Source organism: Anopheles merus, chromosome 3L (assembly GCF_017562075.2).
Source record: "Anopheles merus strain MAF chromosome 3L, AmerM5.1, whole genome shotgun sequence".
NCBI lineage: Eukaryota > Metazoa > Arthropoda > Insecta > Diptera > Culicidae > Anopheles > Anopheles merus.
The window spans coordinates 10,331,316-10,357,403 of NC_054085.1; the positions used below are offsets into that span (position 1 = coordinate 10,331,316).

Genomic DNA, 26,088 nt, shown 5'->3' on the forward strand with positions numbered 1-26,088 from the left:
TGAGCGGGGCTTTGCAGTTTTACCCAAGCAGGGCCTCTCCCAGGAGAATTATTGTATCTATTTTAATTAGTATTATTACGACTTTGCCCGTATTTTCATCCCAATGGGATTCCAGTATGAAAGATCTCATTTAATCTACATCCTTTGCTTTGCACGCTGCATTGCATCTGCCAGTATTGTGCACCCTATTTTAAAAATCGCGAGACTGTGAAGGGGTTAACCATTGCCTTGCATACCTTCGGGCGCTAAGCAGAGCAGTCCAAAGGTAATGTTTAATTGCTCCGAAAGATTTCGTTAATAAGTAATAAGTGCCATCATAATAACTCGAACAGTCAATGGCTCAATGAAATGCGCCAGAGCATGAATCAACAGTCTCAATTAGAAATAGATATCGCTCTTTTGATACTGTGCATCGCATGATGTCATAATTATTTCCAATCTAACCAATGTATGATTTCAAACGTTCTCTTGCACACTCCGCAAGAAAGAAGTTTGTTGGTAAATCCATTAGGACGAGGGGTCAGAATTAGAAATGAAGCCGGCTACAATGCTAAACCCCCACGGCAACGACCCACAGTAAACATTATACCACCGCAAACGATGGCATCATTGGTGAGATTGAATTTAATCGACCTTGCCTGTAGAGCGTAAAGACCGCAGAAAACTGCCAACCGGTCACTTGCTCTTTGGATTGAAATTGCCACCAAGCGTCCGATTTGCTCAACAACCGGAGGTACGCCCGGTTGTTTTTTTTTGTCTGGGCTCGGTGCTAAAATTTCGCCCATCCACCGATCAGCACCGATCGATGCAATCGAGACCGGGTGTCATAAAACGATAAAAAAATGCTTCCTTCCGTCGAACCCCCTTGACAAGAAACCTCCCCACCCGGGAGTGCGTTGGAAAGCCAGTGCCACAGCTAAGGAATCTTCGCGAATCCTTCTGGTGCGAGCAACTGCAAAATAATTCCACAAAAAACAACCAGATAAAGAAAAAAAAATCATCTCTACCCCAGCAAAACGATCCCAGCAAAACCGTTTCACGGCCCTTCCGGCACGAGATGCGCGCGCCCCGGCTGTATAGGGGCGTCATAAAACCCCAGCCTTTATGGGGGGACGCTCGTTAGAACTTTAGATTGCCGAAATTCAAATTCCACCCGGCACCGAACAACCGGTTCCAGCGCCAGCGCACCAAAACAAATAATTAACGAGGGAACGACCCGAGAGTCGAAGCGACAAACCCCCGTTGCGGATTTTTACACGACATTTTGGTCGCCCGATTAGCGAGGATGCTCGTAAGGTCTGGGTGCTTTACTTAAAATCTTTATCGCTGTTCGATTTCGGATGCTGATGAGGTTGGGGAGGCGATGCTTTTGTTTACACGCGTGTTTTTTTTATGTCTTGTGGCGTCCACTGTCAACAAGATTGACATTATGCTTGAGAATGGCTTTCAATTCCGGGGTATTTTTGGGGGCCAGAGGGAAAGATAAAAATTGATCAAATTAATATGCACCAGCGGGACGGAATTTGCCAACATCGATCAATGTTTCTGTTCCCCTCACAGATCGTCCCCTTTGTTCGCTGGAGGGAGAATCGACGACCAATGTAGCGCAATTAACACCATCTGACCGGTGGACGGGTACGGAAGGCATTCGGCATCTTCCTACAGCGTTTGGGAGAACCGGTCATCGTGCCCGCACGCTGAAGATGAAGCAGATGACGATCTGATCCGGAACTGTGATCCTAATGATGGGTGGCGTCTTTCGGTGGTGTTTTCGGGTGGCAGAATTTAAAAGCCCACTGTTCGACCGTTCCGATGCTCAGTTCAGTTCAACGGTTTGGCGTTGAAGGAAGGTTATCGTGGAGTTTGTTTTTTGTTCGGGGCTTGTAGAGAAACAGAGAGTTCGAGTCTGTGCTTGACAGTGATCGTGCCGTGATCGTGTAGTGCAAAGCGAATTCTCGTGCTAATTAAAAGAACAAGGAAAAAGACAGCGGAAACGATGCGGATTCCAGTGTTTTTAGTGCTGTTAAGTGCATTTTTGGGCGGCAGCCAGGCACTGCAGGTGAAAACGGATCCAGCGGAAGAGGTGGTCGTCGTTGAGGGACAGAAAAATGTGAACTTGCTGTGTCTGATCGATGAGCCCATGGATTTCTGCATGTACGTTTTGGGGACGGGAGGCATGTTTGAAAGCAATGCACTAACTGCCATCTGCATCTTTCAGCGTGAAACTTCCGGGAGCTCCAGCACCCTTCGCAGCGAGTGACAAACTGCCGGCACCGGTCGAAGGCATCACGTACTACGGGCTGCCGTGGAGCAGTGGTTCCTGCGGTATCACGATCGACACCATCAAACCGATCCACGACGGTCCGTTCGAGTGCACGGTGTCCGTTAAGGGCCAGACGTACAAGGGCCAGATCAATATAGCGCTCTCAGGTGAAGGTTGCTACCGATTACACCAACACGCCACTAGTGGTCATGACATTTGGGATGGTGTTACTAAAACTACTTCGTTTTATTTCTTTCCCTGACACACACGGCTCCTCCAATTTCCCAAAGCAGTTGCGCCCGAGCCGCCGGTGATCGAGCTAGCGAGCAACGTGGACAGTCGTAACGGCGAGTTCGAGTTCGGCAAGAAGGTCACCATGAAGTGTATCTCGCGGAATGGCTGGCCCGGCGCTAAGCTGTCCTGGTACCTGGACGGTGTGAAGCTGACGGAAGATGTTGGTGCCGAGTTCTCGGAGACATCGAACCGTCGCACGACCGTGCAGCAGATCTATCGTCGTGCGATCGCCGTGGAAGATAACCGGAAGAAGGTGACATGCCGCGCGGAGCATACCGCTTACCCAGGTGACTTTATGGAGACGAGCTTGCCGATCAAGCTGAAGAAAGGTAATCCTGTGCTTTGGAGATATTTTACGACGAGCGACTAAACGATCTTGTACATTATTTTTATTTTTTGGGATTTCAGTGTACACCAATGAAAAGCCTGAAGTACAAAAGGAAGAGCTGAAGGAGTCGGTCAAACCCAAACCACCGCAGCTAACCGTTTCGAGTGTCGTGGCGCAGCGGAATGGTGCATTCAAGGTGGGAAGCAATCTGGTGGTGCAGTGCGTCTCAAAGGATGGCAATCCTCCGGCCGGATTCCTGTGGTTCCTCAGTGAGTATTGAGTGAAAATTGTACTATAACATTCGAAAAGAACTAAGTGATATCATTCATATCCTTTCTTCATTAGACGATCAACTGATTTACGAAGGCCTATCAGCCCCATTCACTAGTAAATCGAGCCGAGGAAGCACAGTACAGCAGACGCTTACCCTGCCGCTCAAGCAGACCGACGATGGAAAGGTCCTGATCTGCAAAGCACGCCACCCGGAGGGAAGCGAAGAGACACGACTAAAGATCAGCACCTATAACTAAAAGCCTGGAGCTCTCTACTCAATGCAGCACAATTGCGCCGGAAAAATATGTTTCTCACAATCATTTGATTATGTTTTGTTTACAGCTTGTGTTTTATAAAAAGTGTCATTAAACTGTTATGATTTAATTTATATGCTTGAAATTGACATTGAATTATGTTTTGAAAGAAATTTGAAAATAAATACATAGTAAAGATATTTTGATTGCAGTATTCTGTTGGATAGTCATAGTTGTAGCTCTGTGAATTTCAAATGAAACACATTCTGAACATGAAAAGATATTCGACAAGTGTCATGGCATCCATAAACGCGTGGAATCCATGGTATCTTTTAACGCTCAATAGAATAAGAAATTGAATAGTCTTTTGAAACACTGTCGTATAAGTTCAACTACTCAACGATAGTCCCAAATGCGTTCAAAATGCCATTTTTACAACCATCCAACTCATGTTGATGTTTAAGTTACCTCAAGTGCATCAAATCAGACATTTATAGCATAATAATAGTCTACAACGACAAACAAAATTTTCTTTGAGCGTTCTTATTTAATCGATAAGAATCTAATTAAATCCTATTGCAAGCATAAAAGCATTCAATTGATTTTTTGCTAATTTTATTTAACGTACCACATACTAATTTTTTTATCTATTTTCTTTCAAATTTGTGTAAATAACTTTTTATAACAGGAAACATGCTTATAACGTTTGCAAAAAAGCAAAAAGTATTCATTTTTCATGAGTTCACCTAAACTTGTTTAAACAAACATTATTCCGCATCAAAGGCATCCTGGACAAAATTTGATATCTCTATCAGTGGAACTCGAACCGTGATCAAACAAACATATCAGGAAGTAGAACATCTTGAAAACATGTCATGAAAATCCGGATAACTGACAGCTCGCATAATCGTAGGTTTATTTTTGCTAGAAAGGTTGAATTAAACCCTTTAAAAGATGCATATTGAAATAAATTATATCCCTTAGTTTTGTTCTGCTACTGCCAGCTTAAAAAAGCCTTTTTTATTGAAAATGCAAATATTTCTAAATAAAAATGCTCAAAAACTGAAAGATTTTTTTTAACGATCAGTTTAAAACGCTTTAAACGTGAGTTTTTTTACAAACCATATTGTTTATTACACATTTAAAATCTGTAACTATATTTAAAATGAATCCATAAAAATAATTATGCGAGGTCCGGACCATGTCCAATCAAAACCCATAATGCAAACAGACCGGCGCAGGCAGTTCTATCAAAAGGGCCTTTTCGTGTCGTAACGCTTTGTAACGGCTTATGGCAGAGGTCGGCAACTCGCGTTATGTTGCATATCGAAAAAAGGAAAAAAAAATACAATAAGTTTGATTTAGTGGGCCATGAGCCATAAAAGCTTCGTTTCATCGGCAAAAGCAAAGCAGCTAAGGCTAATTTGAAATGTACAAAAAAACAACCATGCCTCGGTTATAACCGATACTAACTTTTGCACTCGCACTATCCCCTAAATGACCCGGAAGGTCACAAAACCCCTCCCAAGCCGTATATAGGTTAACCCCCCAAATCAAAATACAGAACAATCTTTCCACCTCACCTCTACACAGTCCAGTCCGCATCAAATAACCACCCCACCATTCAGAGAATAATTATTTTTTCGTTTGCTGCAAGTTCAGGGAAAGGGGATGTGTGAGGACCATACCGGGTCACAAAAAAAAAGCAACAAAAAAGGTACCACATCGCAGCATAGGAATTTAATTGTTTCCACCGGAGGCACGTTCACAAATCCGAACCGTGTATCGTCCAGCTTGCTTGCTTAGCTGTCCGAATCCGAAACTCCCGCAAACGGTGGTCACTCACGAAAGATTCAGCTTTGCTGGACCGGTGTTTGTGTGTGTATGTGTTTGCTGATTTGTTTTTTCCTTGGCATAGTTGGGACTGCGCCCCTTTGTTTTTTGCCCCATTCTTGGTAGGCAATAAGAAGCCCTCAGCAATCTTAGCGGTGACTTCATTTCGATGTTGCCTTATGCTGTGCCTGCTGTGTTTCCTTCGCAGGAAGGAGGGCTTGTTTTCTTCCTCCCTGCTTGCTAGTACACCTTTTTTGGCTTATTTTGACAGCGAAGTCAAAGAACAAAAGCACACTCTTTGCCGTGCGCACCCTTGTCTTGCAAGAAATGTTCGGGCCCGAGAAGAAAAAGCCCCCCTCCCGAAAACCATCATGTTGCAGGCTCGTTTTCGCTGTGTATGTGTGTGCCAGTACCCCCCCCCCCCCCCCCCCCCCCCCATATTGGATGTTGGGTTGGTTTTCTCTTCTGCTCTTTTCTCTCTGATTCTTGACTGCCAACTTCAGACTCAGCGCTAACATCTTTTTCTGGTGCTCTTTTCGTTCAGTTCTTGCTACGTTCTTTCGTCCGCCCCGGGGAGCAGCTCAAGCATAAAGAAAACATAAAGTTTCATGCGGTCATACCGAAGCGGATTGTATCAGAGCTGACCCAAAACCGGCTGGATGGAGGCTTGGTCTCCCCGCGAAGGTCCAAACTTGGTAATGGACGAAAAATGAATTGTTGTTGGTCGCCGTGTTTGGGGCGTTTGTCATGTAACGAGTACACACTAACACACCTACAGAAAGTCATGGTAAAGCCATCTCGAGCCCAACACTCCCGTGGTAAGGCCTCCACAGTGCTGCGGGCACACACAAGGGAACGTTTTTCTTAACACGCCGGAGCATCTCGCCAGCAAACCAGTTTTTTGTCGGGCTCTCGGGTTCCTATGCAAGGCTCCACCGGTCGGGAAAGGTTAGTCCCGCTCATGTTTATCCCCCGAACAGGGCAAAAGTACACAATGAAGACGAAGGATTGGCCTCCAAAGACGAAGGGATTGTTGAGGAGATGGGTGACGATCTGATCATAAATCGAGCCTGCTGATCGGAAAGATCACCGGGAGGCTGTGTGGTAAGCCAGCGCCGTGTTGCCGTGCTTTCGGCCGGCCGTTGGCATTGTACTGTTTTATTTTTCTCTTCTTTTACTCTCTCTCTCTCTCCCTGAGTCTTTGTGTTCCTTTTACTGCTGACTTGACTTAACTCTGCTCGAGTGAAGAAACACGAACCTCGTGTTGCATCTCAACCCGATCTCAGCTTGCATATTATTTGGAGTTGGCCTCTGGTTGTGCGCTCGTGTTCGTATGTGTGTGTGTGTGTGTGAGCGCGGGCCTGAACGATGTGCCTTTCCCCGTTTTGTGTCCCTCATTCGCGTTTGAGGTGCTGCACCCTGGCTGGACCCGCAAGCCCGCAGGCAATTCCGAGGTTGTGTGTAGTCGTGATGCTACAGTAACTGTTGTATGCCAACGATTGCAAATCAGTACAGCATCATTTAAAAAAAATGTTCGAAGCAGTAAACTTAAGAGCAAAATGCATCTCAATAGCCTTGCTAATTCGATTACTATTTAGAAAAAGTAATAAAAAAGAAATTAAAGGTAAAAGGCAAATAACGAAGCAAACTAAAACATTTAAAATAATAGAAAGAATAGAACATTTTATGTACAAACATAATAGATCCTCACGATGATAAGACATCAAAATTGAAGAATATGAGTTAGTAAGTTGCATTTGCCATTTTATTCCTGTATGCTTTCTACCGTCTGCAGAAGCGTTCTTAACCCCCGAGCACAGTAACGCTCTCGCTTGTCCAACGTCACGTCACACCGTTACGCTTGGCAGGGCAGCGTTTGAGCCCCGCGCCGTACACCGAGCCGCTTTGCCGGTGTGTGTAGGTCGTACCTGTTGGTACGCAGCGGTGGAGCAGGCATGGCGAACGCGGTACAACAGGCAGGGGAAGCGCGGTTAACGCAGCTCACGCTACGCGAGAGAGAACAAAGCGAACGATAATGACGAAAGCAGGTGGGCAGCAGCATAGGCTGCCTATGTAGTGGTGAGGTCCATCAGCCCCGCACTACAAAGCCTTTTTCCTACTTCTTCCCCAAAAGCTGTACATTCGCTCCCGCTGGAAGGGAGGATGCTTTTTTGTTCGTCGTACTCCCCGTAGGCATCGAATTATGTTTCGCTTTTGGCGCGACAGCGACGACGTCATCGAGAAACCGCTCGGACCCGGTACACTGGAAGCATGATCTAATGCTCCATACATTTCTGCCAACCGGCGCCGTTGTATATTTTGTTTGTTACTGGTCGTCGCTTCCAAAACCTCCACCGGCAAGCGGACGAAAAGGACATTTAGCTGGACATTTAGCGATTGAGTCGCTTCGTTTGCCTCCTCCCGCCGTCTTGATGTTAAGCGTCGACGTCGTCAAATGCCCTCCCCGAAAAGGGAAAGCAAAAACCCTCTCTAACGTCGTGGGGTAATGTGTATTGATTTTTTCGGGCACGAAACAACCCCCGCAAGTCTCGCGGCCGAAGTATGCCCTTGCCGGCAAACCGTCACTCCCCTTCCCTTTCCCTCCCAGCTAGGTGCGTTGTTAGGTGAGTCGGCTTTTTGGGGTCGCTGGAAACCGAAAAAACCGCTCATAACCGTTGGATTCAAACTGCTAGCGGGCGCAACCGCGCAACCACCCCACATGAGTCAGCGTGCGGGCAAAAAATGAGACCGCTAAGAAACCGCACACAATGAAATGGTTGGCTAGGTGTGTGTGTGTGTGTGTTTGAAGTGTTTGTGAATGTTCGACGGGGTTGAGAGGGGACCAATTGGAGCCAACGCTGTGGGAGCACCTCGTTTTTTGTTACCTAGCCAAGTGTGCGTTTGTGTGCGAGAGACCCAGAGCGGATTGTCGTAGGGTGTGTCAAACCCGCGTCGGTTGCATTTTTCTTGGGTTTTTGTTTTTTTAAAAGAAGGTTTTCAGCTCAATACATCCCTCTAGTATGTTGTGCAGATTATATTATGTATTCAACTAGAGGGGTTCACTACAAAATTCATCATGACAAATATTAGCGTAGAAAAAAAAAATCGCTCTATTTTCCCCATTGAATCTCATTCCATAAAAACGCATTAAATCTTCTTTATTTTATGTTTTGCACAGAATGCAGTATGATCCCAAATTACGAGGTTCTAGATATACAAAGATTCTAAGCTATGCAGTCTTCTAAATTTTACATTTAATCTGTCAAATCACTACAATTTGTTAGTAGAAATATCAAATGGAAAGTAAATGGAAGTGCTTTTCTGCCAAAGGTTTTAAATCACATAAAAGTCATACATATGCTAATTTCTACATGAATCGTATTTCTAAATGGTAGGATGGAATATATATAAATTATATGAAGTGCAAAAAAGAACCAAATTGAATTAAAAATACCCATTGGATCAATAATCACATATTTTTACCGGAATGAAATACATTTTTGTATTTCAGATAATATTCAAACTTTAACTGAGTAAAAAAACACTTAAATAAAAAATTAATTTTTTATGTGCATTACGAACTAAGTAGGCAAATTAAAACAGAAGAATATTCTAAATAATGAGATATCAGAATAGATAAACAAACACAAAGTTGACTTTTAAAGCTGTTTTGGGCTAAATTTATCAAAAACAAACTATTGTTATTTGCTGACAGTTGTGGTATTTGTACGTATTACAATTATTTTGGTACATTGGCATAGTTTATTTATTAGATTTTTTTAATAATTGTAAAACTGTTTGACTTTTAAAAAGACTATATAATTTATTTCAGATATTAGTTTAAAATATTTTCAACTATATCAGATTGTAACGACAAAACTAATATGATTGACGGTCGCTATCTTCAGCTAGACAAGTATATTGAGAGTTTTCATAATTAAATTTTCATAGCGCAAATTACAATTTTAAGCAGTTACATATTAAATCTTTCGAACGCGTTTCTCATCCAAGTGAGAACCCTTTCAAGAATAACATATAAAATAACTATTCAATATTAAACATAGAAAAATCTCCCTTCTCCAGTAGCACCTTATTTCGTGTTCGCCATCCCTGCCGTGAGTCCTAAACTGCACGCTGCGTACACATCGCCACACACACACACACACGCAGGCAGTGGGGTTGCTTGGGCTCGCTGGTCGACCGATCGACGGCCCTACTTCGCGTTCGTGCCGCTGCGTGCAGTTCATTCCATTGCGCGACGTACTCACGGTCGGTTCGGTTTTGCTGGCTTTCCGCGTTTCTCTCTTTCCTGTTCCGCGCGTTCTGTGCGACCCCGCCCTCCCCCTTAAACGCTGCCCCTTTCGTGTCTCTTCCACATACAAACACACACACACACATACACACGCAACGTCCCCAACCCATCGAAGGTGCGGGGTTTACCGTGCCCGTGCGAGCGCGATTCCGACGTTTGGTTGTGTTCCAGTGCGAGTCTCCCGCCGTGTTGGGGTCGAGATTGAGTGAGGTGTGTGGTGTTCAACTTAGCCAGTGATTGTGCGGGATTGTTGGTGGATCTCCCTCCCGCTATTGGTGGATACAGGAAAGCCACCCTCTAGAAGTAGGGTTGCATTAGAAGAAAGTGTTGTTCCTGTGCGTTTGGCTTTTATCGTACGATTTTCGGTAGGTGAAATAGAGTTTTGGGAGTGCATACTCTCTCTCTCTCTCTCTGTGTTGTGTTATTAACCATAAAATCTCGCGATCGCAGTTCAACAAGTGGAACTTCATCTGCGATGAGAAGAAAAGCTGCTTGAGTGAGTGAGTTTTCAGTGCGCGTTAAATCCAGGAACTACAACCGGTAGAACGTTGTTTTGTTTCCTTTTTGTCGCTGCACTTTTCCCGCGAAGCTGCTGTTGTGAACTGCGTTGATGTGAAACTTTCAACTTCGTTCTTCTACCAGCACCAAAAGTGGTCACTTTGCAGCCTTAAAAAAACGTAAATAAATAAGCAAAAAAAGGAAAGGTGCCACGCAAAAAGCAAAAACATCATTATCTCTTGCACCGCTTTTTTGGGTGTTGGGGGATGGAAGCAACGAACCTCGGGAATTAAAATGTAGTGTCCAGATTTTTGCCTAGCAGCAGTGTGAGGATTTTCCTTACTGCTGTTTCTTTTCTTTTTATTTTCCTTCCGTGCTTTAAATGTAAAAATATTTGTTTAGGACCGAAAACTCACTCCAGCACAAAAGTGTCAGAGTGAACCAAACGTAAAAAGGGACGCATTAACCCACTCACTTTCTGGCTCTTGCTCCTTTAAGCAAAGAAGGTGTCGATGGATGCAAAACAGTAGTAATCTGAATAATTTAAATGAATCCTGCCTTCCCAACAACACCACATCCTCCGTCCGCAGAGGGAGAAGAGTGCCTTTTCACTGTTTGTTAATTTATTTTCTGTCGAGCTCAGAAAGTGAAAATGTCGTCACGATATCGTTCAACCGTTTATTTTCGCGTACCTTTCAAAAAGATAAATTAGAAATAAGTTTGGATAGCAATTTTACACCAAAGGCTCCTAAAAAGTGCAAAAGTGAGCTACGCATGAGCAGTGTGCGCGCGAGTGTTGCTACACGTGGTGTGCAGTTTCCACGTGGTTTCTGACATAAGATCACTTTCCTGCGATCAACGATCGTGGAAAAAGAGCAAACTAATGAAAAGAGAAAACAGTGACAACTAACTCAAAAGTGGTTCTCCACCGAAACTAGAATCAGTTTCTTCTATCATGCCGCTTTTCACTTTTTCCAAGTGCGCTAGAAACCAAAAGCAGCCTCTAATTTAACATCCCTATTCTACCATCCCCTTCTTCTCTGGTTTCTAACAGGTTGGGGTTTTGAGTGCTTCAGTGTGTCGGTGTTGTGTGTCCTAAAGCGTGTGTTAGATAATTAATGCAGCCGAAAATGCAAGCCGTCCATTTTCTGCCCCGTTGTGTGCTGCTGCTGTCGGTGTGCGCTGCGTTCACAGGTAATTATTCGGACATTTGTTTTTTCCCCCTTTTCTCGGGGGACCCGCTACAAGATCTCCAGAAAATGCCCCACCCCCCTCCCAAACGAACAATGATCATGCTTTTTCCCCCATTCATCCCTTCACTAGACTACCCCACCTGGGCTAATAGCAGGATCGTTCGACTATTAATGAAACACTTCCGGGCTCCAAGATAAATTAGTCCGTCGCTCTCTCTCTGTGATCGTGGTCAAAAGCGTCCACGTCCACTTTGTACCCCGTGGTGGTTCGTAGCGTTATCTCGCGATGAAAAATTAGATGGAAATCGAGGCTCTTGTGTAAGGTGCATTAGACGAAAAAAGAAACAGGGAAAGATATAAATGATCTTTCGATAGCGCACTACTTCCCCCTGGGAAGTTTGTCGCTTAAAGATGCAGCTTACTGATCTTGAATAGTTCTGAATCTATATAAAAGCATTTGATAGGTGAACCCTATAAACGCATATTTGATAGGTGAAACCTGTTCTGTCTGTAAGATTCAAGCCGACTAACAACCGTGCATGATACCTCCGATCTATTGGGAGGAAGGTGTGAATCATTCTTCTTACTCATCGCACAAACTACTATTCCAAGAGCAGCTCTAAATCACTCTCTCACATCGCACCAGTCACCGACATCACACGTGATATTGCAAGTCGTCGTATGTGCTAATGCGTCTGGAAGCTGCTAATGGTCGGACAGCAGAGTGACGAACGATCAAGCGACGAACCAAGCAGGCAGGCTAGGCTTGTTGAAGTTACGATCTGGCCCTCATCGTTGACTTGCCTACTTACTGTTCTGACTTTTACCACCGAGGGTGTAGTTGTTTTGTACCTTGGGATGCGGGGTATCGTTTTATGGTCGTGATGTAATGAGTCTCGTTCCCGGTTGCATTACCTGGAAAGCAAAACAGAGAGGGAGAATGTAATTAGACTTTTTGAGAGCCGGCATTCTTTCACGTATGACACACAGCATCATCATTGGAGAACTATCTTAGGCTGGTAGTGGCGCGTGTGTGTGTGTAGAGGTATTTTTGGAAATTGATGTACCGCCACGTGGTTGTAAAATCATATGTGGGAGGGTAATTGATCTTCGTTTGAAAGATGCTCCTCTTATAATTATCCTTAATGTTGAGCTTGCAACGAGAGCATTATCGGGGATCCGAACGTGAAATCCATAAGGGGCCGCATGCTATTATCATCTTTTCAGTGCACAAACATCCCCCAGACAGCGAGTAATTGCGGCTTGCAGGAAGTTTAAGTTTGTCATTACGGCTAAAGAGAGACGAACACGGTCGATCACGTACCGGCGATAAAAGTTAATCTAGTTTGGGTTGAGGCGGTAGGCTCGTTTATGATCGCACATAAACCCAGGGAGACTGTGCTACCGGAACCTTCACAAAGCATGTCTGTAAGGAGTTGCCCGCTTGGCCGTTGTTCGATTAGCTCTCAAACCGAGTGAGGTGGAGTAAAAGCTGGTTCCCTTTCGCTACGGGAAATTATCTCCCAACTGGATTGTGCCCCAATGGGAATGAACGAAGGTGTGCTCTGGAGCGCGCACTCTCGCAAGTGATGATGCAAGCTCAAATGGGCTTCTAATTTCCTTTCAAGTGGCGGCAGCGTGTTAACTCGATTTGTGGTGTGTGCCCAACCAACGACCGGAGGCCGTTTCACGAGTTAATTTCATGGCCATATGCATCCGCGAACTGCTGCTTCAGAGAGCGTTTTTTCTCTTCTTTATTTTCCACCGAAGTTTTTCTCCGTCTAGCCGCGGGCCCCCCAAACCTTGAGCACAGAGAGAAGACAACCCAAAAAACAATTTGATTTTCCAGCCATATATGCAAACGGCAGCAGGCGCGGTAATTTTGGCCGCGCAGTGCTTTGTTTTCCCTTCCTTCCTCAAATATTTATTGTTTGTCTTCGAGCGCCAACGGGTGGTTTGCTTTATTGTCGGCATTCATTTCAAGGTTTTGATGAGAAGATCCACGCCAGAAAAAAAACGCTCTCGAATGTGCACGAATGTATATCAATACTCTCTTGTTTGGGGTTTGCCTTTTTGTGGAGTACGAAGACGCGCGCTATTAGATCCAAAAAATGGTTCATTTGTTGCAATGAATCACACACCCATAACAAGCTCTGCCCTCTTCTGATAATGAAAACATCCAGCGAGAGACACACACCGTTATTATTCGTTTGTGAGAATGTACGAATTGTGCACGTATTGGCACTTTTTTACCATTGAAATAATTTTTAGTTGATTTTTAAAAACTACCAAAAATTGCGTGTGCAAACCCCGAAAATAGTTCTGTTTGCGTAACCTTGGAGCAAAGTAATAAACAATAATATTAATACTGCCACCGCTTGTTCCAAAACACAAAACACAATTTTATTGTTGAAGTTGGTTTGTCGTGGCCGTTTTCCGTGCCCGAATTTTTGAATGTTTTGGCAGGCTCTGGACGGCCTTCCCTCCATGACTGCGTCAAAAATGTCTCACACGAGAAACCAGGGCCATTTCATTCACATACACGCACAACGTGCTGACGTGTGCTGACTTCAACTATTTCCACCAAAGAAACATGTGGAAAATATGTTCCCCATTGCAAGAAAATGGCAACCATGTGGCGGGTGGAGGGAAATTGCCTTCAAAAACAATCCAGCACGGGTCAGCTGCAGAGCAAAGAATTCAATCATCCATACTGCTGCCAGTTTTTCCGCTGTTGTAGGGCGTTTTTTTGCCCTTCCTCTCGTGTGCTCGAATTTTCCGGCTTTTCTTTCGATCGACACGCACGCGACCCTTGGTGTGGCGCACGGCATGATGAGTCAACTTCCCTACCCGAACGCGTGTTTGCGTTTGTATGCACTTGTGCATTTTTGTGTCAGGGTCTTTTCCATCCTCCACCACCCTCCCCTGACCCAAAGAATGCATTCCAATTCAAATGCTGCTCAGTAGCATCAGCACGGCAGCTCAAGAATGAGTCGCGCACGTGAACGATATTTTTAAATTCATCAGCAAATGCGGCCTGGCTGGCTTGGAGGGAAATTGAACTCCCATACAAAGGCATTCACAATGAACGAAAGAGCCACACACACACACACGCATACACATCGCGCCCTTTCAAAACATCTCGTCCGTTAAAGCAAGAAAGAGAGAGAGAGACATCGAAGGCGCGTCGAGCGGCGGCGGCGTGGTCGGTTTAAAAATATCGATGTTTGAGTTTTATGTTCAACAGAACACAGCAGAATGAAGATGTGAATGGGAAAGGAAAGGGCCAAGCGGGTGTGGCGTGTGTTGCGCGTACACGCCGTAAAAACCGGCTTCACCGTGCGGCGAAGGAAGAGAAAGTTTGCATGCGAAGAAACAAACCGCGCTCGGGACAGCTCGGAAGAAAAGAAAAGAAACTCGAAAAAACGGGTTTCGAGCTGTCCGGCTCGTTGAAGTCGTTTGATCGTCGTCGATCGAGTGTTGCTGCTGCTGCCTGTCCCTTGCTCTCGACCACGACGTGCGCGCGTATCGTTTCTTTGTGCTTTTCGTTGTGTTCTTCTCAGCTTCATCGTTGGCTGACCCAACGGAGGGCAAGCGGCCAACACGAAATAATAGCGCGCAAAGCCCGGCCAAGAACGCCGTACGTGCGGCGCGCGATCGTACGGCAAGATTGAAGACCCCGATGATGAGCGTCGTGTGGTGATGAGGGAGGAGGTTGATGAAGAAAAAGTACACGTCGAGCGACGAAAAAGAGATGGAAGTTGAAGAGTTTTTTTCACATTCAAGATATTGTAAACGGAAGGTTCTCCGTAGGCAAGGAAGGGGCCAAAACCGGGAAGATTTATAAAAAGATAAATAAAATTGGCGCGCCAACCACGAGGCTGTTATACATATATATTTGCTTTCCCTTTTCGTTCTCTCTATCTCTCGCTCCCAAAACGCAACCATTCTAACGCTTCTTTATACCGCGTTTAGCGGTCTTAAAAGAGAAGCTGCTTATAGCAACCTCTCTGACTGTGGTGTTCTTTGGAAGGGAAAGAGGTGAAAATTTAAATATCCAAGCCACCACCACCACCTCCACGCACTTGTCCATCGACCGCGGAAGATGTTTTGATGAAGACATGGCCCACCGAAACGTGTGTCTGCTGTGCGTAGGTTGGCGCGCTTTGTTCTATATACCCTTTCCTTCCACAAGCACCTTGCACCGAGGGATGCGTTCTCTGTTGTTTCCACCACCACCACCATCATCATCATCCTCTTCTTCTGTTCATCCCCTCATTTTGAGGTTATGTGTCAAACTGTCAGACAGAACAAAAACCGGAACCCGAAAGGAAGAAGGAGGAAGCAGGAGAACGCGCATGGAACAACACGCACGAAGACGCGTGCAAGACGACGGAACCGGTCCAGAAAAGACAACAAATCTAGTTTGCTGTTGTTGCCCGTCGCGTACACTTCTTTTCTCTCTCTCTCTCTCTCTCTCTCTCTCTCTCTCTCTCTCTCTCTCTCTCTCTCTCTCTCTCTCTCTCTCTCTTTCTCTCTCTTGGTTGTTGCGTCTTTGGTAAGGATGCTTTATACCCAAAAAAAAGACACCCACTTTAATTTGAAGCCCTACGAAACAAATCCGTAGAAAAGCAGGAAAGAAGGAGCGAAGAAGATCATTAAACATAAATCCAAACGCCTGCCTAGGTCATCGCGGCATTACACGCACACTCGTTAGTTTGACCCAGGAGTTATTGTGGACAGGGAAAGATAGGTCTCAGTAGAATTGGATGCAAGGGATGACACTTGTTGGAGAACAAGTTAAGTTGATTGGGCGCTAAATTCTATCGATTATTCGCTATCCAAAATGATAGTTTGATGTCGCTCCCAGAAGGTTCATAATTCTCCGAATTGGATCACCTACTTACGCACCTTCCTTTCTTCTCCCCTGCTACCAGCAGGATAAGTAGTAGCATCGATGAGCAAATAGTAACTCCAATTAGCTTCACGTCAACTTGTTCTTGTGTGCCCTCCATTAAAGCTGTCTTTCCAGGATTGAGGCACACAGAGTAGCAAAAAAAAAAGGGAGAAAGAGTGAAAGTCCTCCAGAAGTAGGTCGCTCCGACTCTCGCTCGCTCGCTGTGTGTCCTGAGACAAAACTTTCTTTTCACTACCCGCTCGGTGCCGCTTCTAGGAGGGAGGGATGCGCTCTCTATTTTCAGCAACTAATTAGCCTCCGGCGGTGCTGGGGTAAAAATAATATTAATAATGGACGGCAGGATAACACACCCTTCGCGACCAGACACACAGCTGTGTGTGTGTGTGTGCAGGGGTAGAGAATCCTGAAAAAAGCTACAGCCCACCGGTCATTAACCCGCGGTGGTAATGAGACGCGACGGATTTGGCAATTAGCTTCATTTTAACGGACCGTTCAACCCAGCCCCGGTTTGTGTGTGTCCTGGTGCCCGTTTCTCGTCTCCATGGTGATGTCCTTTGCGCGCGCACGGAGCAAGGGGGTTATAGAGGGCATAATCCGTGTGGCGAGTGACAAAGGGGGGCGGGCGGAGGTGGCGCCTGCTCGATTTCAGCTCGAAAGCGAATTTAGGGCACAATTTATGAGCAAAGATGAGATTATGCTCTGCCACACGCGCCAGTTGTGTTGGAAATAGAATGAAAATGAAAGAAGGAGAGAAAGAGCGCATTGAGCTAGGTCGATTTTGTTGTTCGGTTCGTTATTCTCCCTTGGAAAAAAACCGGTAGGTTAATTATTGGCATTATGTAAATTTGGCAGACTCGGCTCGGTTTTGACGGTGGAAAATTGGCCAGTGTTAAGGGCAAAATACAGCACTAACTTTAAGGGCGAATCATCCCGCCCAAAGCAGTGCCTTTGTGAGTGACTGCTGGAAATAAATTTTCCCATTTTTTTTGGGGAAAATGATTCCGTTGACATGTTGAAATGCTGATAAAAAATGCCTTTTGTTTCTTTTAGTTATGAATATTATTTAATGAAAAGCAACATATGCTGTGCCGTGCTGTGGACCTTTTCCCTTCTACAAATATTTTAATGCGTAGTGATGCGTGTGTGTGTGTGTGACCCATTATCATTGCCACTATCTTATCGGATACTTATCCAAAGAGGGGTTTCGAGTGCAATGCGTGACCTTCGCTTTTCGAAATGAAAATGGGAAGTGGTGGACTGGCTTGGGTGTACACGTTCTACCAGATACAGGAATCAAATAGCTTTGCGTGACGCGTACGTGCGCAAGCCTGCCCGAAGCACCCCCAAAGGTTTTGGATGGTAATTAAGCGAAGGGTTTTGTTGAATGCGACCCGCTAATGCCCTTCGTAGAGTGTGTTGAATGTCAAAGGTGATTGTGTTGATGGAAGTACAATTTTATCACAGAGAAGGAAGCATTTTATAAAGGGCTCAACAAACAAAGAAAGCTCATCTAGCTTTGATTTGAAATGTCCAGATAGGGCGGGAAACCGTTTTAAGGAAAACCCAAAACATGGCTGGCAGAATCAAAGTTCGTCTCTTTGAATCGCCAATCATGCAAAAAAAAAGACATTCAGTGAACACGCAAATTACTCAACAAATAACATCCAACCCTTTCGCTGCTTCACATGATGGGAACTCGAACTCATTTTCACAAATGCTTACACACACACCGCGTGATCGATGGTCGCTTGTTGGCTGCCGCCGCCAGGAAGTGTTAAGTTTTTCCTTCGTCTGTAAATAATTTTCACATAGACGGGGGATGGAGGGTGGACTCTGAATTCACTCAATGCTGCCACTCAGTCTCTGCCCACACCACTGCCGCCTGTGTTGCTAAGTTGACTGACAGGTGAACATACAGGTTCGCTTTTTTTTCGAGTATTATAATCGATGAGGCGCAAGTGGCGCGCAAAAACCAACTAGGAAAAACTTATTTTGTTCGTTTTTGTTTTGCTCTCCCCTTGAATTGCATTTTAGAATATTCGTTTATTCGCAGTTTTTGCTCCCCTTTTTTGCAAAAATTAAAATCGCACACTATTACACGGGGAACAGGGTGCAAGAACTACTTGCTCAGCTCCATAGTTTTTAGCTATTTACTTCACGTTCCAATGGATATGGGCCACTGAATTTTTCCTGCCCATCAAGTGCGCTGCCTAGCTCGTCTCGTCCCTCCCTCTATTGTTTTGCTGCAAGTGGGCTGCGAGCTTTTTTTTTGTTTGCTGAGCTTCTGGTGCGGAATTCAATTGTACTTTACTTTCATTCTTTCTGTTTTTTTGCGTGCGTGTCGAGGCACACATCAAATCACTTCTCCCTCTCCCCATGCGTTTGCTTTTGGTGAGTCAATTTTCCAATCGCTTTTTACTCCCCTTCTCCTCCGCTCCGATGACTTCCGTATTTTTTTTAAATTATTTTTAGAACGCGAAACATGCCGGTCCAATCTGAGCTGCACTTGTCTCGGCCATTCGAATAAATTCGCAAACTAAAAACAGAAAAAAAAAAAAACACACGCACACAGCAGTGACACAAAATTTCGTTTCCGCTGAAGCGTAGCATGGGTTGTTTTTGTTTGCCTCGTCTGCTCCAAAAGGGAGAGCTGGAGAGATTGTGCGCCTGGGTGTGTGACATCATCATGCACACCCTCCCCCCCTTCAAAACGACTGTTGTGCGTGCGTTCGTGTTAAGTACAGATCCGTTACACTTCGGTAAAAAAGGGAGCTGGTGATGATGGCGCTGGCGGCGCTGGCTGGAATGCCCTGTGTGCGTGTGTGTGTGTGTGTGACTCAGCATTTAGGTCGCGATGTGTGCCATGATGATTCTAAGTGTGTACTACTGCATGCACATGTCATCGCCTCCGCACACACACACACTCACTCACAGCTAATTAATATTCTTCCGCGGTGTGCATACGCGCTTGCCCCACGGTCCCGACTGATGTCGCGCCCGGCTTTGATGAACAATAAGTCATCTCCGCAACCCACCACCACCCCATCCCCTCGGGAAAAGTACCGTTTTTTGTTTTTAATGTCTGCGTATTACGCAAAGAAGATTATGCAAAAAATAAAATGAATAAATGGTTGCTCTTAGAGGGTTTACACTCCGCGTATAATATGAGGTCAGACCGACGGCGAAAAAAGCGAAATGGGGGAGGTGGCACAAAATTTCACTTCCTTTTATGGGAAGGGAATTTGAAACGCAATTAAATGTCTCACCTCATTCGTGATGTATTTTTTGATTGCTAGCTTTGTTTTTGCATTTTTGGACATGTGTTAGAGAACTTGGAGGTTAGTTTTGCGCATTAGATTAGAAATAGATAACGACAGGAGACCTCCGAGGTACAACTGTATATTAGGATCGAAAAAAAGTCCTGAAGCAAGGTGCAATTTGAAACAGTCGCATGTCCAATATCTTTCAATACATCAGTTATAATCAGGGTTGAAGAGTCTATAGCCCGAGTGTTAGGTATTTTAATAGGCATAATTGTCAAGAATGCATTTATGCATTTATCATAAAATTCGTTCATACTATATCTTTAAATATTCAAGTTCGCGTCGTTTGAAGTTCTTCATTATTGTGTATGTAACGGTTATCTGTAAAAAATCGGATCGTATCTCGAGGGTCTCCTGTATATTTATGTGTCAATTGTTGTGAATTTTTATAAATGTTTGGGAGCAAAACGGAATTAGATTCTTACCAAAAAAGACTTGGGGACTTATAAGTTAGGTTCGGTTGACTGTGAAACGTTTTCCTTTCCATTGAATTTATTTCATAAAAACTAACTATTTAATACATTTTCTAGCTTTTCCAATCATTGGTTAAAATTGTACAGCTCATTTGCGATTTAAAATGCACATTTTTTGCTCCTTTTCTACTTTTTACCTTTCTGGAATGGAAATGCTTATTTTTTTTACAAATCACGAAGAATTAAAAATTTAATGAATTATAACAATGTCATAATTTTTATTACTAATCGTGTTTGATTCAATCTTTTAACGTACACTCACGTGTTTGTGTCTCGTAAGAATATTTTAAAATTATCCCAAAATACAGAATTAGAATTTTTCTATTTTGCTGTTTTCTATGTTGTAAACTTTTTATGTTTGCTCGAATGAAGATGCAAATCAACCTTCGTTTTATTTTTATTTTTTGTACGAACCTAGAATCCCTTTGAATAAACGTTCACAAATACTACTACACTTACCAAATCAACAACTAACACGGCAAGGTTGTATTTATGACTCTCTCACCCCTTTTCGACGCCCTTGACATACGTTTGTGCAATAGAACGCTTCAGTATACATTTCATTGAGCACGTTTATTAATCACAAACCCCCCCTAAACCGTCACACTTGTTGTGAAAATATGAGGAAGTACACGGTCAACAGTGGTGGTGTTAGTGTTAGAGAGACAGTTATACACCTGTCGAGTCCAAATTGACAGTTGGGGTGGAAGATTCTCCCATTCCAGTAAAAGGGTGTGAGTCAGTTTTTTCAACCCTTACTGCTCTCGTATTTGTGTACGGGATTCCGTATCAAGGTGTGTGAATGGGCTGAATATCGCACTCCAACACCCATAGGAACCATCCCGGTATGATAATACCGCTCCACATACCATACGCCTGTGGCTGTGGCTTTTTATATCACACATTTATGTTTACGTGCACGCTCTCTGTGTATAGCGCGCGCAGGTCAGTGCACAGGTGTGTTACAGTATGAAAACAAGTAACAGCGAGCATACGTTACGAGATAAGATAACGTGGCTAACGCTTATCGGTTAGTGGACCAAGAAAAAAAGGGGGCAGAAATTGATAGAGAAATTCTTGAGCAATGATTTATCTAGCGAATTTCGGTATACATAAACTCTTCTCTCTCTCTCAGATACAAAATCTGGTCAAAACGTGCTCATTTACCCCCTTGTATCACCTTTCGTACTTTTGCTTGAAATTGCCCAGTGCTGGTTAGTTTATTTTACTACGCCCTTTTTGCTCTTTCTCTCTCCCGCTCGTCATGGCCTGCATTTGTAATCGTTATTATTCGCAACTGCACTCGCAACTGCCGGGTGACGACGTTCGGTGACCAAGCAGCAGTTGTCGTCGTCTCCCCTTGCACACTTGCACACACCGGAGCAGCGCGCTTGGCAATCGAATACCGGATGCCAGCAATGTTCCGTAATTAAAGCGATAGAAATGGCCAAGAGAAACGAAGGAGCAGAAACGACCACCACTACCACCGTCGTGTGTGTGTGTGCAATAAACAAAGCAAACGACTTCTTGTTCCCTCCTGTGTGCGGTGGTGGTTGCTGCAATTCGTAAGGTGGTTTTTGCATGCTGATGAGGAGACGCATTTTTTTTCTTCTTCCCCTGAGCTTGCCTGTGTTGATCAATTGCAGTTGTTGGTGACCTTTTTTGTTCCTTCGATCGCAAGGAATGGGCGCGCTCGCGTCATACCAGCGAAAGGAATTCCAAAATTGCGTTCACAACACAACGAGCCAGGCAGCAGCAGCAGTAGAACAGCATAATAGTTTGCGTTTCTGCCTTCTTGTGGAACCGCTCTCCTCCCATGACATTGGAGAAGCTGTTGGAGAAGCTGGTTTGTTGTTCCTTCGCTCGCATAATCATCGCGACTTGGGTTGAAAAAAAGCCAGCAAGCGGGAGCATTATTGAATGGCGTGAAGTAAAGGAGGTCATCATAATTAGAGTTCTTTAAGGAGGAGGTTTAAAATTGTGGAGTTGACCTATCTGGGGCAGGCCGATGTCTGGTTCGGTTGGTTTGGGGAGCGTACAGGCACACACACACACATGCTCACTGAACTAAGGCTCATGCTCGACGGGTGGTTTCAATGATGGATTTAAATACGTTTGTGCGTGGTGAACCCTTAAAGCGAGCGTTTGAAGACCTGAAAGAGAGTTTATGCTTGTTCGTGTGTGTGTGTTTTCAGGGTCCATGTCGTCTGAGAACGATACTAACAACAAGAAAGGAAGGAAAATTACACCGCAAGGAAATTTGACCACTCGTTGTTATCTGATTGTTTTTCACTGTCACGGTCAAACATGACCTTTTTGAAGGTATTCCTTTGATACCTCTACTTGCGTATGATATGCGCTTGGAGCGTGACAGAATGGCAGTACAAATAATTAAATTGAAAAATAATGACTCAGCTGCCCGCGACCTGTTTAGTTTATAGATGCGCATCGTATCCTGGTCACGGCACCAAGCGAACATATTGAAATGCTACTGAAAGGTTGTCTTTATGCATCTATTCGGAGTTACTTATTATTTTAACCTTTTTAACGCTTTTTTACCATCAAACCAAACAGATTACGGACGACATATTTCTATTGTGATGTAAATCTTACGCTTAAAGGTCATTTGGTAAAACGTCATCCAACACTTTATTCTATCTGCGTGGGCAACGTACAAAAAGGAGTAAAGAATAGCAAAGGTCAACCAACCCAATACGGCCTCAGCAGTGGTCTAAGGTTCAATAAACCATTCTTTCGATTTTTCTTTTTCTTTTTTCAAAATAAAGAAAACATTATGACTTTTCTAACATTAATCTCAACGCATGCCTTCTCATTGTGTGTTTAAAAAACGAAAACGTCGGAATTCTTTTGCTGATCTTTCCTCGTTTTTTTTTTTACCTCTATTGCCCGTAATCGGTTCAACAATTTAAAGGGATTTTTTCCCCGTATACAGCCCTCGGTCTTCTACCCCTTGGGTAAGCTTTTTTTTGTAGTTGTGTATGGTAAATAAATTCTACTTCGAGAGCGACGCGCGAGAGATAAATGAGATTTCGAAGTCAAAAGAGATAAGCTGACAGCCAGCGAAAGCCCTCCCTCCAAACGGTGAGGATATTCACGCGTCCCTGGAAAGCTCGCGCGTAATGGGAGAGAAACGAGAAATGGGAAGAAAGATTAGGCAACCGGTATGGAGGAAAAAAGAAACTGACCCAAACAACAAGCCCGCCGCAACCAACGGACAAAAAAACAGACCTGAGACCCTTCGTTCTCTCAGACCCGGCTGATCAGACTCCAGGGGATGGCGGAAGGCTCCGACTGTGTGCTAGAAGATCTTCCAAAAATGATAATAAATGCAATGTGCGCTAGGAGGGGGGGTTTTTTCAGGGTGGATGGCCACCACGGTCGGCTGCACTTTGCGTCGTTTCTCCCACCGTGCCGCCACCATTTCAACGCTAGCACGTTGACAAATAGATTAATTAAAACGCACGACTGTTGACTTAATGGTTCGGAAGGAGATTAAAGCCTCCTTTTATGAGGTTTGAGGTCTCTGTTTTGGAGGGCGTTGGTGCGTAGATAGAGAGAGAGAGAGAGAGAGAGAGAGAGAGAGAGAGAGAGAGAGAGAGAGAGAGAGAGAGAGAGAGAGAGAGAGAGAGAGAGAGAGAGAGAGAGAGAGAGAGAGAGAGAGAGAGAGAGAGACAGAGAGAATATGACCGTGTGTAAGGTGAAAATGAAAGTGCGTTCCGTTGCATTCTAATGAACAAAAAAATATTATAATGCACTTTTTTCAAGTGCGGGCTAAGCTGGAGCACACTGCCAAGGGGTGTCGGTGCGTGCAGTGTGTTGGGATAATTTATTCAAAGTGCTTCCATACAACCACAAAAAATATATTCAAAGACCTTTAGGTGCCATTAAAACACACTAATGGTTGCATTTAACATAATCTTTTAATTAGGTTGAATTGCTTTGGGAATACATGAAAAGTGCGGTTGAGCTCGTAGAAAAAAAACGAAAAAAAAACATTCAAAGAAAAGCAGCGAAAAGAATCAAACGCATTGTAAAACTAGACCTACTTCTTACGGAACACACACACGCACACCAACATAAGAAACACATGCTCTTGTTGTTGGCTTGTAGATCCGTATCCGTTCCACATTTCGTTGGTATTCTACTGCACTCATTTCGTGTTTTTGTGCGCGGCCGCTGCTGATGTTCTGAAATGCATTTCCTGGCCTTGGAACGTCTATCCGTCTGCTCCCGTATGGTATGGTTGCAGTTTGTTACAGTCGTCACTATGCAAAAAGTGTTTGTTTCTGTGTGTGAAACACAACAAACGCGTCTCTTCTTTAACACGAAGCGAGACATGAAAAAGCATTACGCCACAACATCAGCGACTTGAGAAGTCGGTGCGGCAAAAAATAAAGATGAAAAAGAGAAGGCGCTCGCTTCCCTCGTGCTGCTGCTGCTGCGACCCAGACAAAGCCGCCGAGGTCAACTCATCTTTGCGTAAGGCAAGAAGAAGACCGGTGTGGGTCACACAGCCCCAGAGACGGCGATGCACACACATTCTTGAACTCTTCTTCTGTTGGCTGGCATCTCTTCGCCGTTCGTTCGGTACGGGGCACGGTGCGAAAGCAAGAAAAAACGCTGGCAGCAAACAACAACCACCACCACCACCACCGCTTCTCTTGCATGCGTTCACGATACGTACGTGTTACGTGAAAATTCTCACATCTTAACCGGACGGAACCACAACAACGGAATGAAAAAGAAAGCAAAAAAAAACGGTCGTAACAAATAGCAAGAGGTAGAATACTGAAGATATGTGCATGGAGCCTACAGCATCGTTTTTCCTCCTTCAACGTGTGTGTGTTTGTGTGCTCTATCATTTCAAACGCCTTTTTTTATCACACTCACATACACACGCTCGATTGCTATATTTGCATCGTACTTCCTCCCCCGAAGGTACGTACGCGCGGTTCGTCGCTTGCATCCAAGAGTTTCCGCGCCTTTCCACCGTACGAACCGGCGACCAACTAACCAACCAACCTTGTTACCACTAACCGAACTACCCTATACATGCGACGATATCGTGTGTGTACATTCTCCACTGTATGAAGATATCAGACACACACACAAACACAGACAAACATATAAGAGGGAGGCACGCGCTTTATTATGTTTTGGGATGCACTTTTCCTTCCACATTCCACGTTCGGTTCGGCGAGCGAGCGAACTCTCTTCGCTTTAAGGCAAATCGCCGGATCTAGGCCACCACCCGGTCTTACTTACTATGGAAGCAAAACTTTCATATTTTTCCTTACCGCGTACACACACACGATTAAAAAGACGGGGCAAGACGGGACAAACGTACGTGTCTGCTGCACTGCTGATGCATCACCACCAACCGCCCAGACATTGACACGGCTCACAACATAATCATGTGCGCGCTGCGTCGTTTTCCACAGCGTGTGTGTTAGCGCATTATTTCGATTTCTCTCTCTCGCTCTGTCTCGCTCTGTCTCTCTCCTGTGCTGTGCCTTATCGCTTTTGCTAGCACAGTCGTCGTCCATAATCATCACTGGGGCCTTCTTCGCCACGACGACTTTTCTCTTTCTTCCGCTTCCTGCTGCGCTGTCTTAATCGCGTTTTATGTATGCGCTTTAATTGAAGTGCACTATTTTTGCACTGGAGATGATACAGTGTGTGTGTGTATCCATTATCAATGCAGTACGGAGTCTTCAAGGCCTGCAGCGCAACATCACGTGTCTTTTTCTATTCGTCGTAGTGGTTGTTTTCATTTAGTTTCATTCGCAAATCACAAACGCTACCTCTCAGTTGAGTCTAGAACACGCGCGCTCGATGGATACTGAAAGGCAGGGGGGAAGGGGGGAGGGGGAAGGTTTTCCGGGTGCTTTTGTGACAAAGGGCGCTTTTCTTCCGCTGTGGTGGGGACTCTCATTTCAAGCAGCGGAAAGGCAGTCAGAAAAACTCTTACTTTCTGTGCACCCCGGGGAAGGCCCAGGCGCGCGCATCGAGTACTACTTCTTCCCGCGCACACTTGCGTGCTACTTTTCGAGCACAAGCGCCATCCGGACCGGCCTAGTACGGTTGCTGATGGGCCGCAGAGCA

At 44.7% G+C, this 26,088-nt stretch overlaps 3 protein-coding genes across 6 annotated transcripts in view; 2 read left to right on the top strand and 1 right to left on the bottom strand.

Moving 5' to 3' along the window:
• LOC121599575 overlaps window positions 1-26,088 on the bottom strand; it is a 222,114-nt gene that overhangs the window by 87,955 nt on the left and 108,071 nt on the right. The gene's annotated exons all lie outside the window — the stretch shown is intronic.
• On the top strand, window positions 1,785-3,546 carry LOC121599577 (fasciclin-3-like). Of its 4 annotated transcripts, none has more exons than XM_041927468.1 (5): window positions 1,785-2,154; window positions 2,219-2,436; window positions 2,554-2,886; window positions 2,966-3,154; window positions 3,231-3,546. In XM_041927468.1, the coding sequence occupies exons 1-5, from the start codon at window positions 1,997-1,999 to the stop codon at window positions 3,413-3,415; spliced, it is 1,083 nt and encodes a 360-aa protein (XP_041783402.1). In that variant the 5' UTR covers window positions 1,785-1,996; the 3' UTR covers window positions 3,416-3,546. The 4 variants fall into 4 exon arrangements, with proteins under 4 accessions (XP_041783402.1, XP_041783403.1, XP_041783404.1 ...); XM_041927469.1 differs by having other exon boundaries at window positions 1,789-2,154; window positions 2,557-2,886; XM_041927470.1 differs by having other exon boundaries at window positions 1,789-2,154; window positions 2,219-2,430.
• Window positions 9,476-26,088, top strand: part of LOC121598945 (fasciclin-3-like) — a 100,412-nt gene continuing 83,799 nt past the window's right edge. The window contains exons 1-2 of the mRNA XM_041926324.1: window positions 9,476-9,767; window positions 11,110-11,249. Coding sequence (XP_041782258.1) covers window positions 11,174-11,249 — 76 coding nt within the window. The 5' untranslated portion in view covers window positions 9,476-9,767; window positions 11,110-11,173. The remainder of the gene's footprint in view (window positions 9,768-11,109; window positions 11,250-26,088) is intronic.

What these genes read in the sequence shown, in the direction of transcription:
- LOC121599577 (XM_041927468.1), top strand. Translation starts at nt 1,997, where the DNA reads ATGCGGATTCCAGTGTTTTTAGTGCTGTTAAGTGCATTTTTGGGCGGC. An exon ending in GAGCCCATGGATTTCTGCAT is followed by an intron (nt 2,155 to 2,218) that starts GTACGTTTTGGG and finishes TGCATCTTTCAG; the next exon opens with CGTGAAACTTCCGGGAGCTC. An exon ending in GCCGATCAAGCTGAAGAAAG is followed by an intron (nt 2,887 to 2,965) that starts GTAATCCTGTGC and finishes TTGGGATTTCAG; the next exon opens with TGTACACCAATGAAAAGCCT.